This window comes from Leucopleurus acutus, assembly GCF_964270905.1.
Source record: "Leucopleurus acutus genome assembly, chromosome: 4".
NCBI classification, from domain to species: Eukaryota; Metazoa; Chordata; class Mammalia; order Artiodactyla; family Delphinidae; genus Leucopleurus; species Leucopleurus acutus.
In genome coordinates, this window is record NC_139146.1 from 113,261,322 (window position 1) to 113,276,975 (window position 15,654).

At 40.7% G+C, this 15,654-nt stretch overlaps 1 protein-coding gene across 4 annotated transcripts in view; it reads left to right on the forward strand.

Moving 5' to 3' along the window:
- ANXA3 (annexin A3) overlaps positions 1-15,654 on the forward strand; it is a 57,822-nt gene that overhangs the window by 23,828 nt on the left and 18,340 nt on the right. For all 4 annotated transcript variants that reach the window (XM_082837620.1, XM_082837618.1, XM_082837621.1 and 1 more), the window contains 4 exons: positions 1,481-1,568; positions 5,618-5,712; positions 8,329-8,442; positions 12,210-12,300. In XM_082837620.1, the coding sequence (XP_082693746.1) occupies positions 1,481-1,568; positions 5,618-5,712; positions 8,329-8,442; positions 12,210-12,300 (388 nt within the window). The remainder of the gene's footprint in view (positions 1-1,480; positions 1,569-5,617; positions 5,713-8,328; positions 8,443-12,209; positions 12,301-15,654) is intronic.

Sequence of the window (15,654 nt, forward strand, 5' to 3'; positions counted from 1 at the left end):
AATTCTGCTGCTTAACTAGCTATGTGGACTTGAGCAAATTCTCCAGTCTCCTTCAATCTTGGTGTCTTACACGTGACATGGATCATTCTTACTCATTCATCGGTGCCATTGTGCAGGCGATAGTTAATGTATAAAAGGTGCCACAGTGCTGGGCACAAAGCGCTCAAATGCTCCGATATTGTGATGGTTCTTCTAAAATGCCAGACAGGGAAGGTGGACAGATAAGATAAACACGAAAGTTCATAAATGAATAGAACTGAAAGGAAGCCAGTTGGCTGTGTGAATCCATAAAATATTTATTAAGCCTTGAAGAAAGAGAATTCTCCAAAGATCGTGTTGAAGTGACTGATTTCTTACAGGTGGTTTAGATCAGGCACATTTACAATTAGTTCCTAACTTGTTATAATTACTTTTTTGGAATCAAAACTTTATTTTGGGTACTTTAAGGTGAAACAGTGTTGGAATGTACTGAAATAAATTGTTCAATCCAATCTATTGAATCAACAGACTGTCATTTTTTACTGTGCCAAAACATTAATTTTCCATTCACTTTAATGTGACAAGATAATGTCCTTTCATGAAAATATTCAACACTTCAGGAGAGCCTAAATGAAGCCATATTAACATAAGACAACAGAGCCAATATTACTCAGTAATAGGATAGAAACATCAGTTAGAAAGAAAACATTGTCACTGTAAAGACAGACTTTTATTCAGAGTTAGGAAGTACCATAGAAGTACATGTTTACTTGGATTTTTCTCAATTTCTCTTAAGCAGTTTTAAGATATTTTATTCCTTCTGTAGGATGGTCTTTCTCAGCTTACTGACAAGTTTCTAGTTTATGTGCTTAAAATTAGTATCATGGCATTTTTTACTTCCATGCTATTCTTGAAGACCTATGTCAGTGGAGCTTTCAGAAGGGAATTTATCTGCCACAATTGTACATCCATTAAACAAAGCTTAAGAACAGACAGTCCTAATGGGGTTTTCACTTATGGATCCTTTGGTGTAGGTTTTCCCAAGGACAATGGTGAACATTAATTAAAACATCTTGAAGTCTATAAACTGCAGTTACTTCTAGGTGAGATACAGTGAAGAGCTTTGAAGTATCACTTGAAAAAAGAAGATGTAGGAAATGTCCACTTTCTCACTGCTTTCATGCAGATATCACTTTAAAGCAAATATTCTTCAGAATCACCATGATTAACACAATCCACTGCTCTAGAGAATGAATGTTTTATATTTTCAATTTGTTACACAAGAGAAGAAAAGGAGAGGTCTTACTATAAATGTGGTAGCTGTCATATTGCCTGCATATCTGGGGTGGGGAGACTCTCTTGAACCACTCCTGAAGTGATAAGAAGGTGTGCAAATTATGGGTTTGTTGTGTGTTTCCAGTAGGCATATGGGAATATGCGTATGTAACATAAGTAAAGATGTCACTGTGGACTAGTGGGACTGTCAGATATTTTCTTCTAGGTTGGACACCAAGGGACAATGAGAGATTATCCCAGCTTTAGCGCATCAGGGGACGCTGAAGCGATTCATAAGGCAATCAGAGGAATTGGTGAGTGATGCTTTACAATTCCTTTTTTATTGTTGAAGCACATCAGGAAGTTAAAGCTAAAAGTGCATGGGTTCAGGTTGCCCAAGTTGCCTTACTCAATTAGAGAAATTATAAGGTACTTTAAAAAAATTGTGAAATAATGCGGCAAAGTATAGGGAACCCAGTTTTATTATATCTTAATATTTGCCATGTTTACTTAATATTAAACACTACCGTGACCATCACTGCTACCAACAACCATCATCATCATCATCATCACCGTAAATCATTATAGATACAGTCCCTGACGATTCTGCCTGGATCTCATTCCCACCTCATTCCCTAGAGATAAACAGCATTCTAAATTAGAATTTATTCCCACCAAACTTTTAATTCTGTACTCCATATGTATGTACCTATTGTTGTGCATGGGCACAAACAGTATAACTTGAAATCTTACCTTATGTTTTCTTCTGCAACTTGTTTTTTTGTCCCTTAACATTATGTTTTTGAGATTTATCCATGTTGATATGTTTAGCTCTAGTTCATTAATTTTTAACTGCGGAATAGTTTATTATTACATTGTAAGATGGGAATAGTGAGTGAACACTTAAGTTGCCTACAGTTCTTTTCTATTATAATATAAAAATATTGCATTGAATAGTCATGCTTATGTCTTGTTGTGCACATTTGCTAGCACCTCTCCAGAGTATAATGGTTGAAATGTCTGGGTTGAAGGTAATGTTCATCTCCAGATTAACTAGAAATTTTGCCACACTGCTCTCTCAAATAAATATGCAAATTAGTATTCCTGCCAGCAATATATGAGACTTCCTCTTTCTCCGTATTCTCATCAGTACTTGCGGCAGTCCTCCTAATCAGTTTTTCCAACTGAGTGGATCTAAAATTGTACCTCATTCTGTATCTGTTTCCTTCCTCCTCCCCATCCCCCATTATTGATGCAGTTAAGCATCCTTTCTTGTTTATTTTCTTCTTTTTCCATGAATTACACCTCCATATCTTTTATCCATTTTTCAGTTGGGTTGTCTTCTTTGTGCTTGGCAAGAAAAAATGTTTACTTTTTAATTTAAATTTTATTTTTTAAAATAAATTCTGGATACAAAACTTTTTTAAAAAATTACAAGCTATGAAAATACCTTCTCCAAGAATGTAATTTTCTTTTTTTTTTTTTTGCCATACGCGGGCCTCTCACTGTTGTGGCCTCTCCCGTTGCGGAGCACAGGCTCCGGATGTGCAGGTTCAGTGGCCGTGGCTCACAGGCCCAGCCGCTCTGTGGCATGTGGGATCTTCCTGGACCGGGGCACGAACCTGTGTCCCCTGCATCGGCAGGTGGACTCTCAACCACTGCGCCACCAGGGAAGACCTGTAATTTTCTTTTAATATTGGCTACAGTAACTTTTATCGCGTAGAAGTTTTAAATTTTAGTGAAATTAAGTTTACCAATATTTTTTGTAATGATTTGTACTTATTGTGTCTTTTCTATGATGAGCTCATAAAGATATCCTCCTGTATTTTCTCCCCAAAATTTTATAATCTTATTTTTCCCACTGAGATCTTTAATCTGCCTGGAATTAATGTTTGTGAATGGCATTTAAATCTAATTTTATTTTATCTCAAGTGGCTATGTAAGTGTCCCAGTGCAATCAATTGAAGAGTTCATCCTTGCCACACTGATTTGTAATGCCACTGCTGTCCTATAAGTTTTGTTATTTTTCTGCTCTCTGTTACATTCCATTGGTCTGTTTGCCTCTCACTGTCTCAATATAACATTGTCATAATTACTATTATGACTATTACATAATTATTATTATTTTATAATGACACTTAGTGTCTAGTAAGGCAAGAGATTTTCTTGGCTTTGCCCTGTCCTATGAATTTGAGGGTCAGTTTGTAAAGTTCCATGAATTATACTATTAAGGTTCATAATAGTAATTATACTATTACTATCAATGTAATATTATTGTATTTCTGCCTGTTTAGGTTTTTTTATTGCTATTTTAAAATGAAAGTTATTTCTTTCTCTATCTCTTTGATTGCCTATTTAAACACAGGGTTGAATAGACTTTTCCATGAAGTTAATGTCAATTTGAATGAATTAATGGTCTTTAAATTCTATCGCTTGTGTTTCTTCCTTAACATTATGTTTCTTCACTAATTTACACATTTTGATTGGCAGGCCCGCTTTGAGAAGGAGGCTTTTGTTTGTAAGCACTACTCCCAACACCAAAACCAGGCGTCATGGTGGCATTTGCCTTAGAGACGTGTCAGATCCAGCCTCTGAACCATGAGACATCTTGGTTTAATTTCTGGTCTTGAGCATGTAGCACGTGCAGAAATAAGAAAGGAGAAATTGCCTGGCATACAACCTACATGTAACTGTGGGTAGTTAGTTATGTCTGGAGTCTAGCGGCAAAGGGTATAGAGATGCAGAGAAGGGGGTAGGAAATTAAAATATGAGGTGGGAGCTAGGTCCTAATTAATTGGTGCACAAGCTAAGGGGCTTAAACTTCATCCCGAAGGTTATGGAGAATCATTAGAATTTCAAAAAAGGAACTGACATGATCTGCTGCATTAAAAAAATTTACTTAGAAAAAAAATTTACTTAGGCAGTAATATACAGTATAAATTATAAGGGGGTCAAGTTAGGAGGCTGTTGAAGTTTCTAGGTAAAATATGATGAGTGCACAGTGGCAGAGAAGAGGACAAATCCAAGAGATGCAGGTGATTGTTACAATGTAAAAAGTAAGGAAAAGAAAGGAGTATAACTCCCAGGATCTTTGGTTGGATGACTGCATCTGTAGTGGTGTCATTGGTGAGGGAACATAGGATGAAAGACAAGTTAGAGAAGAAATAGAATGAATCCAACCTGGAGCAGCTGAGTTTGAGATACTTGTAGTTGGAGGTGTCTAGTCGTGCACCAACTCACATACCTGTATAGGTCCAAGTTGATAATCAGACTCACAGGGCACAATGAGGGTTAATCTAACTCTGTTTACTTAACTATGCAGAAGAATACAAGACCAAAGACCCCGTGGGGCAACATCTGTCACTAGGAGTCCCAGCAGCTAATCAAGTACACCGTTTCTTTTGCCCCGTCATTCATGTAGCGTGTGTACCACTGCCGTGGGTGTAAGGTGTGTGTGGTCACCTCAACACAGGGAAGTTGAGCCTTGAATTCCAGTGGATCTTTTATACCATTCTAGTCATGCAGGCCCAAGACAGAAGCCAACTCACAGCCCCCAACCCAGGGGCAGTCCTCTACCACAAAGGAGCAGACACAACTTCTCACATTATCTTAATACTATAATTACCAAAAAAATAGTGACCTGGAGGTTGTTTTCAGGCAGGCCAGCATCAGCCCTTTACTTGTACTTACAACAGGTGGTTAAGTATATGGGTCTGAAATGCCTGAAAGAGGTATGGACCACTGATAGAAGTAGATGTTTTGGATTAAGAGATTTGGGTTCAGATTCTTGCTGTGCCACTTAAAAGCTGCCTGACTTTGGCAAGTGAGGTAAGTTTTCTAAATGTTAGTGTCTTTATCTTTAGAACAGCTTAATCATACCTACTGCCCAGGGCCTCGTGAATATTAACTATGACAATGAATAAAAGGTGCCTAGTGTGTGGTAGGTTCTTGATAAATGTCAGTTCCTTTTTTTCTAGAGGAACAAAAATGACTTTTTATATCAAATATGGAGATAGAAAGATAAAAGGGGATAAGACAGTAACTGGACCTCAGAAGGATGAAAAAACCTACTTCCAAAGCAGTATGTTCTTTGTGCCACTTCTCTGTCTGATATACGGATAGGAATATTTGGGCAGTGATGGTTTTCTTCCCCCTAAACTATCCAAATAAAGTTCATTTTCTTTTCCAAAAGCCAAGCAATCAAAGAAATAATGATGCCAACCTGGTAAGACCTGGAAATTAAAAATTAAAATGCCTTCCTCTCTGCATTTGTTTCAGACCCAGAATCATTTTTCTTTTGTTCACAACAGATATTAAGCATATTTGAGTTGATGGTGAATACCATTATTTTCGTTTCATTTAGGAACCGATGAGAAAGCGCTCATTAGCATTCTGACTGAGAGGTCGAACGCACAGCGGCAGCTGATTGCTAAGGAATACCAAGCAGCATACGGAAGGGTAAGATTTCATTAACGTAACAGGCAGTAAAGGCCTAATCACTAATGGACCAAGGCTGCTCCCATATGATTATGCCCACGGATCTTTTGTTTCAGGCCAAGTGTAACAGAAAGTCCCCTATGTATCCGGTCAACAGCCTGGAATAGGAGTCCTGGGCTTTTCCCTGAACTGTCTGAGTGGCCGTGGACATGTTATTTGATCTTTCTGGGCCTCAGTTATCTTCACCTGTTGAATAAGGAGAGTTGCCTTGGATCAGTGGCTATAAACCGGGAAGGATTTTGCTTCCCAGGGGATATTTGACAATGTCTCCAGACATTTTGATTGTCACAACTGGTGGGGGGGGGGGATGTTTCTGGTATCTCGTGGGCAGAGGTCAGGGACGCTGCTAAACATCCTACAGTGCGCAAGACAGTCGCCCACAATAAAGAATTATCTGTTCAATTACCTGATTAATCCTGTCTTACATGATCTTTAATTTCTTTTCCAACTTTAATATGTTTATGTAATTATAGACTTTTTTTTTTTAATTTGTTCGGCAGATGAATATTTCTTCAGTACCAGAAACTATACAAGAACTATTCAAGAACATTTTGTGTGTCTTTTCCAAGCAGTTTATTTGTTCAATAATAAACTACTGTGTGTCAGGAGTGGGGTACTACTCTATGTCAGGAGATATTCTAGACACTGGAGATTCACTGGAATAAAAAGCAGAGCCTCCTCTCTTTAATGGACCTAACATTCTATTAGAAAAATAATAAATACATAAATAAAACAAATTCAGATATTGGTAGGTGCTATGAAAGTATTAAAATGGATGATATGCTAGAGCATGACTGGTGAATGGCTCCTTTAGATCATGTGGTGAAGAAACGTCAGTGACAGGTTGTTACCTTACTCTCAATGAAGACTAAACAATACTCAGGCTTCTGCTCTGCTTGATCTGGGGAAGAGCATTTCAGACAGAATGTCCAGCAAATGTAAAAGCCCTGAGGCCAAAACGAGCTGGGAGTACTTAAGAAACAGGAAGAGTTCTAATATGGCAGGAGTATAGACAGTAAAGGGTGACAGAAGGAAGAGATGAGGTTGAAGAGAGGCTTAGAACATGCCGGACCTTGGGGTCTTGGTGCAGAGTTTAGATTTTATTCTAAGAACAATAGGGAACAATTGGAGGTTTGTAAGAAAGGAAATACTATAACCTAATTTATATTTTTTGAAGATTATTTTAGCTTCGTGGCTGATGAACTGTGTAGGGGAAAGGGTGGAAACACAAACCAGTCAGGCTTTTGGGTCCAGAACTGAGAGTGTGTAGTGACCATCCAAGGCAGCTGAGGCATCACCTGTCAGTGTTCTCCAAGCCCCTGGGCTCCATTAAGACACCCTTCTCTGTGTTCCCTTTATTAGATACTTAACATATTATGTGGAAATTTAACTTTGACTATTTCCATTTTTCTCATTAGGGAGTAATGTCCTAGGGGTAAGGATTGTGTCTGACTCACCAATGAAGTGCCTAACACAGAGCAGGCGCCCCGTAAACTTTTGTCAGCTTAACTGAATTGCCAAGCTTCTGGGCAAGGCAGCCTACTCATGTACAGGGATTGTGAGTGATCCATTGGCCTTTCAGGATTTCCAAAATATGGAGGAAGGATGGAGCTGAAGGGTGACAACCATGTCTCACAGTGGGACAGAATGAGAGCATGTGAAGTAAGATTCAGTTGGAAAGTCTTGGGTTGAGGACAGATAGGGGTGGAATTTAGCATTTGGAGAGGAAACACCCCATGATGACTACAGTGGCTCCGCTCCATCCCATTTGTTTTGGCAGGAGCATGCCCCTGCTGGGCCCCCAAGTGTTATGGAAGATGTTGGTCTGTACCCACATTGTCATAGCAGTCTGGGAGGCTTCCAGCCTCTGTTTCAGGGCTGAAAATAATCAAGAGCAGGAAATATAATTATTCAATAACACTCCTTTGGATATTAAAAATGGAAACCATGTTACCTGCCTTCAAGCAGGGGAGATGGCCCGTACTTATGTAATGTATGAAAACACTGCTGAAGGACAGCATCAATAAGTAAGGTTCCCCTATTACCACATTTTGGGTTTCCCCTGTTGTTGTTGCCAGAAAACTGCTTTTGATGCCTCCTAGTTCCATGCTCTTACCAGAGGCAAATGACCAAGCACTGTCTTCCCTCCCCTTTTCCCTTCAAAACTCTTTGGCAGTTACCGAGAAGCAAGGCTGGATTAGAGCACCTCCCAGTGAAGCTGGGTGTGAATTACAGGGTTCCTCCTCCCCTTCCTCTTCCCTCACCCCAACCCAAGCATTGAGAGCATCAAGGGCCTGGGAAATACATTTTAATACACAGTTCCTATCTGTGGCCCTCAGAGAAACTTCTTCACTGGCTTCCCTTCAGAAAACCGTCTATAAAACAGAACATTTTGGAAGTGATCATAAAATGCAGACTAATATCCATAGAAATATTTGCACCATTTCTGTTTATCTCCTGTGGATGGGCATGTTTTTGTCTGAATTCATACATTCGTGTTTGTCTTTCACTAGGTGACTTTGGAGGAAGAGAAAGGAGAAGTATTTCATACTTTTCTCTTCGGGTTTTTAATTTTAGGAACTGAAAGATGACTTGAAGGGTGATCTCTCTGGCCACTTCAAGTGTCTCATGGTGGCCCTCGTGACCCCACCGGCAGTGTTTGATGCGAAACAGCTGAAGAAATCCATGAAGGTATGAGACCTACACAAGCTGTTTCTGCCCAGCACTTGATTATCAGAAAGAGTGACTTTCTTCTGGTGCACACTTGAGATATGGGTGTAAAGGTGATGGATTTGGAGATTCTGTGCTCTCCAATTAGTAGAACAGCCCTGAAATGGGAAGCAGTTGTGGAACCTTAAGCCCACATGTTCCTGGCCTGAAAGGATATGGTCAGAGCCTAATTTTGTTTGTTTGTTTTGACCTGAGGTGTCAAATTCTTTATTTTGTTGTTATTGAGTCAATGGCACCATCATTAACCCCATTGTTTAGGTCAAAAACCTAGAACTATCCTTGATCCCTTGCCTTCTCTCACACTTCAAAGCTCCCAAATCTATCAACAAGCCCATTACCTCCACTCCATAATCCATCAAAAATGTGTGCATGTCCCTCCTTCCAGATCCATTGCTTTCATTCTCGTTCAACCACTATCATCTCTTGACTGGACCATGTCAGTATCCCCGGAACTGGTCCCTTTGCCTCTATTTTTGCCCTCCTCAAATCCATTCACCACAGAATAGCCAAAATTATTTGTATAAAGTTACTTTTAGAATCAGATTATACTATTCACCTGCATAAATCTCCAATGGTTTTGACTACTGAACATCCAAACTCCTTATCATGACCTTCATCACCCAACAGAGTCTGGCTCCTGTCTATCTCTACGGCTTTTTAAAATTCTATCTGTATCGGTCAGGCTTCCCCAGAGAAGCAGAACCAGTAGGCAGGAGGTATAGAGTAAGAGACTGATTGCAAGGAATTGGTTACACGATTATCCAGCTTGCTAGGCAAATCTGAAATCTGTAGGGCAGGCTGTTAGGAAGGGCAGGCTGGAACTCTTAGCACAAGCTGGAGCTCCTGCCCACAGGTAGAATTTCTGCTTTTTCAGAGAAGCCTCAGCTCTGCTCTTAATTAAGGCTTTTTTGACTGAATTAGGCTCACGTAGAATAGCTAAGGTACTCACCCTTACTTAAAGTCAATTGATAATGGACCTTAGCTACAAAATACCTTCAGAGAAACACTGGATTACTGTTTGATTGAATAACTGAGGACTGTAGCCTGGCCAGATGGACACATAAAGCTGATCGTCACACCCTCTCCTCCACTGCCGGCCGCCCCAATTCAGTGCTGTGGCTGTACTGGCCTTCTCGCTGCTCCTTGGACATTCTCAGCTTATGCCTATCTTGAGGTCTTTATATGTGACGTTCTTTCCCTCAGGAATGATTTTCTTCCAGATATTTTCTATTAATTCACTCAGTTTAATTTTTTAAATTGCTATCTATTACTATCTAAAATTATCTTGTTAATTTTTTGGTATTTTACATATTGATATTTTACATATTTGGTGTTTTGTTGATTTACGTTTTTTTTTTTTTCATTCCAATTAAAAGGCAAACCTCCATCATATCAGGGAACCTCATCCCTCGAGGAACCTCCTCTCTTCCTAGAGGAAAGCCTGCAATGAGATAGGTGCTCAACATATTTGTTGACAGGAAGGAGGGAAAGGAAGGAGTCCAGGTCTGAAGCAAGGCTCTGCCTTCCCATCAGAGTTATTTTCTTTTCTGTGGAAGAGGTGTGGGCACCCAAGAAGCAGATGGCAAGATGGAATTAAATGTACAAGAGATTTATTGGGGGAAATCCTTGTGAAGGATAAAGAAGAGACAGAGCAGCGTAGGTGGGGTGAAACTTCTGACTGCAATACAGGTCCGACACCTGTGAAAGGAGAGAGGGACAGAAGGAGGCTCAGATAGGAAGAGCCTCAGTCTGTAGTGCTGCTGTAAGAAGGCCACGGCAAGCTGATGGGGAGCCCCTGAGCCAAGTGTGCCCTTTGGAGGGTCCTACATGGGGCAGGAATGGCCCAGCTCCTGTTCCCATTCCATGCGCAGTCATGGCTGAGAGCAGCCTGGAGAGAGCATGACCTTAGTGTGAGCTGTGTGACAGAACCAAAGGTGTGGCAGTTGGAGGCTGCCAACTAACTACATTCTTGGCAGTATATTCTCCAGACATGACATCTCAGCAGTGCATTTCTATGGCTGCCACATGGGGGACAGTTTAGCAGGTGAAATGATAAGAGTTAGATTCGCCAGCAAGGATTACAAATGTTTCCCTTCTATGTAAAAGAATTCCAAAGGAAGCAACCCAGAGCTGGGTATCATGGAACCATCATTATCAGACCTTCAGTCTTGAGGTTCTGCCATCTTCAGCCTGTAGATTCCGCTTCTTGGCTAGATGGCAGCTCAGCATCCAGCCATTGTATCTTTATTGCAGTCAACTGGAAAGAGTAAGAGACAAAGACGTGTTCATCCTTTCTCTTTAAGGACTCTCTGAAATTGGACGTGATGCTTCACATATTTTCCGTCGATCAGAATTTAGTTATATGGATAAACCTAGCTCTAAGGGAAGCTGAAAAATATGGTCTTTATTTGCTTAGCTTTGTGCTAAGTTAAAAAATGGGGGTTCTCTGACTAATCAAGGAAGATAAAAGAGATACTGGATCTTCGCAGTTTTGCCCTAAACCTAAAACTGCTCTAAAATAAATCAGGGAAAAAAATAATAATAATAAAATAAAATAAAATAAATCAGGAGCTTGGGATTAACATACACACATTACAATATAAAGATAGATAACCAGCAAGGACCCGCTCTATAACACAGGGAACTCTACTCAATAATCTATGATAACCTATATGAGAAAAGAATCTGATAAAGAATGAATATATGTTTATGTATAACTGAATCACTTTGCTGTACACCTGAAACTAACACAACATTGTAAATCAGCTATACTCCAATAAAATTTTAAAAAATAAGAACCAAAAAACCCAAAAAAAGTTTATTTAAAAATAAGTAACTAACAGGCTTCCCTGGTGGCGCAGTGGTTGAGAGTCCACCTGCCGATGCAGGGGACACGGGTTCGTGCCCCGGTCCGGGAAGATCCCACATGCCGTGAAGCGGCTGGGCCCGTGAGCCATGGCCGCTGGGCCTGCGCGTCCAGAGGTTGTGCTCCGCAACGGGAGAGGCCACAACAGTGAGAGGCCCGTGTACCGCAAAAAAAAAAAAAAAAAGTAACTAACTAACTAAATAAATAAATAATTTGAAAAGGAGAGCTATTGAAGGGAACTAGGAATCTGTCACAGAGGGACAGAATTCAGCCTCTTTTCTTATGCTACTTTGGCCTTATTTGGTCAAGTCCTAATGTAAATGGCTTCTGTTGAAGTCTCAGTGTGATTCAGTGACCTCAGTATAAACCAAGACTCAGGAAACACTAGTCCCCAAACCAACTAGCTCATGACATACATTACTGAGGCTTTAAAAATCTCCCTGAATGAAGAGGACGATCCATGCTGACCAACCAGGTGCATTGGTACAAGTATGGTCTCATTCAAAAGAATTGCAGAGCCCTTTCTAAATACAATGACGTATGTGAATGCTCACTTTTGGTACTGAATGACATAGGCTTTCCCTTTATACTAGTTCTTCCTGGAATTATTCAAAGGAGTTTTATACTAGAGTAGGACATTTTCTGTAGAAGCTTAATATCAATTAACTTCAGATGATTCATGTTATTTTAATACTATAATATATGGACAGTTAGAAAACCACTTTAGAGCAATAGAGGACCTTATGTTGATTGACTAAAAGCTGTTCTTTTCACCTGTAGAAAACAAGATGTTAAGACCGCAATGCATGAAACTAGGGTTTTTTTTAATTGTTCTAAAAATAGATTTCCTTTTTCTTCTTAGGGCACGGGAACAAATGAAGATGCACTGATTGAAATCTTAACCACCAGGACAAGCAGGCAGATGAAGGAGATTGGCCAAGCCTACTATACAGGTGATCTTATTTTCTGCCCACCTTTACCCCTGTTCACACCTATAGGAGCCAATGCTGCTTTTCCCAGAAACCCACCAATCTTTCTTCACAAGTGGTTTTGAGTGAAGCAAGACTGTAAAAAGGAAGACACATTCTAAAATGGGCTAAGGACTGTGGATTTTTGAAGAAAATTTTAATATGATCTGAGCTGGGAACTGCTACATAACAATGGCATTAATGCTTTGCATTTGTAACATTACAGCTATAGTGGATTTCACTCTCAGCAATCACTGCTTAATTGAATCAACCATTTTCATCAATGTAAGACACTCAAATCATTGTATATTCATATTATGTGTTAAAAACCGCTCATGATTTCTGGTGTGGGAAATTAGGTGAACCATTTAGAGGATGTGCTGAGCATGTGGCTTCAGTATCATTAGCTAAAGCCCTAATAGTCTGTTAGCTGTGTAAAAAGTGGAAAGCCCCTGCAATGCAATTCGAACACTAACAGCTCACGGTTAGGGTGACTTCATGGGTTAAGGGCACAGTCCCCACAAAACCACTCTGACTTCAGACACCAGCCACAAGCTCAGGTGTTCCCAGGCCACATGCGCTTCTGACCAAATGGCGACAGATTCTTACTACCCCCTCAGGTTCAATAACTCACTAGAGTGGCTCACAGAACTCAAGCAAGTTCTATACTTACAATTATGGTTTTCTATAAAGAATGTAAATCGAGACTGGTGGAGTGAGGAGATGCATAGGGAAGAGTCTGGGAGGGTCCTGCCATGTCCTCAGGGTGCATCCCCCTCCCAGCCCAGCCATGTCTAACTGCCAACCAGGGAAGCTCACTTGATCTGTGGTGTCCAGGGTTTTTAGCGGGGTTTTATTACACAGGCATGATTGACTCCATCACTGGCCATGTGACTGAACTCCATCTTTAGTCCCCTCCTCCCGCTAGATGTCAGGCTGATATCATGTGGCTTAAAGCCTTAACCCTTTAGTCGCATTGGTTGGTCTTTCTGGTGTGACCAAGCTCCATCCGGAGTCATCTTGTTAGCATAAACTCAGGTGTGGTTCAGGGGACCCTCCACGAATAACAATGAAATTCTTATTATTGGGGAAATTGTAAGTATTTAGAAGTTACCTCCCAGGAGTAAGGGACGAAGACCAGCCCAATTCTTATTAAACAACCACTCCCTGTCACCACCTCCAAGTACCTTAAGGGAGCCATGGTTTCTATGTTTTTGTATCAGGGTGGTCAGCTGTGTATTAGGAAACTTCTGCGGTAGGAAAGGTACAAAAAATGGATATACCGGCCCCCGGTGGGTGTTAAAGAGGTTACTTTGAGAAATTTCCATTAGAAGTTAAATACCTCAATGATAGGTAAGTGCCTGTTTCATTGTTGATATGCCAATGAGGTCTAGTCAGAAAAACAGAAATGCACTAGGTATTTTAACAGAGCGAATTTAATGTAGAGAATTGCTTCAGTACCTTTTTGGAGGACTGAAAAAGCAAAACAGAAACACACCTCAGAGGTATAATCCTCAAGGCTGGGACGACAAAGGAAGAGACTGGGATTTTCAGAAACTAGAAGCTCAGAGGAGGGCATCAGTTTCTGGTGTTGGTACTTCAGCGGCTCAGAGGAGAGGCCCTAGGAATTGGAGTTCAGATCTCTGTGAAGGGGAAGGGTCTCCATCTAGCTGGAGCTAGTACCTCCAAGGGCATGTAAACAGGTGACTTGTTCTAGGAGCCTGGAGCCAACTGCTGCTGTCAGGGTGAAAGCCTGTCACTGGGTTGACACTGATGTGAATCACAAGCCAATAATAGCGCGTCCTTCCTTCCTCCTCCTGCCTTCCATCTCATCTCCCTCTGCTCCCCCCATTGGTGGAAACTGACATGGAGGTGGAGGATGGGGGATAAAAGAGAAATGTTATTTGCAGAGTCCCAACCCCAGCTCCACAAAGCAAGGTATAGAAGGGCAAATTTGGGGTAGATGAGATAATTGCTTAATAATGGGCACAAATGGGTACATGGCAGGTGTTTAACATATTTGGTTCCCTCAGTTCAACAAGATGTACATGTAAAAAAATCATCAGATCCAGGGGCTCTACCCCCAGAGGCTATGTTACTTCCTTGTGTTTCTTAGAAGAGTTACCGCTCCATGAGTTGACTGGCCCCAAGATTCTCCCTGGAGTTCAGCATTTATGTACAAACAACCCTAGGATGTAAGCTCTATGAAGGGGGCGATTTTTGTCTGTTTTGCTCACTGCTGTATCTCCAGTGCCCAGAACAGTGGGGGATAAATTCAAATATTCGTTGAATGAATATCCTTAAGATTGAGACCTGGGATCTTAAGAGCCCAGTGAATGTCTTAGCATTTAGGACTGTTGTTTTGCAAATATGACAAGTGGTCATTGTTTAAAGTTACCAGATGCTCTGGTATCTGTGTGAGTTAAGTTCTCTAAGGCTACAAGGAATTGAACTGCATCTAGGTTCCCTTGGTAAGTAGGGATTCATGATACACAAGAAGTAAAAGAAAGAAATAGTCTCAATCAGATATAGCCAAGCTGTACAGAGATTCAGGACACAGCTAGGGACTCAGCTGTCTAGTCACTCCCTCAGCATCAGACATCCATTGCTCCCTGTGCACATTTTCATCCTAGTAACTCTTTGCCCTGCCTTTCTGCCTCTACTGTTCTTGACGCCACCAAGAAACTTCTCTTCCCTTACCACATGACGTTTGTCTACTCAAGGTTTCTATTTGCCCATGGTTTCTGGCTGTTATTCTTGACTTGTGTTTTGTGCCGTATTTCTGGGGGCCTTTCCACTTCTTTGTTACTCTTTTTAAAAAATTCTGTACATCTCACTCCCTAAGAGAAGATTCAATGGGCTCAGAAAGGCACTGTCTAGTAGAGAGCCTTCTTTTGGGCAAAGTTCTCCCACCAGGTCACCTTGTAGACAGCTGGCCATTTATAGTCAGATGCCAGCCCTGGTGCAGTCAACTGTAGCAAGAGTGATGGCATCATGTAATGTGCAGTGGTGACCCATGCATTAGACCATCAGAGGACCTATCAACTTGGCTCTCATAAAAGGACCAGGCATACTGAGTGGCTCACACACTACAATGATACAATAGCACCTAAATGAATAGAAAGCTAAATTCTGAACTCTTTGCAGTATTCTAAAGTTAATGGTGCATGAGAGAACATTGAATCAGGATCAAGAACTCTAAGTTCAGCTTCTGCACTATTAAAACGTTGTATCTGTTTTTCTGTACCCTATTGTGTCTCAAAATGCATAAGGTAGTTTTCAACTTGCATCAAAATAATGTTCATATTTTTAGTCTAGTTTCCTGCAAAATACCTGGGG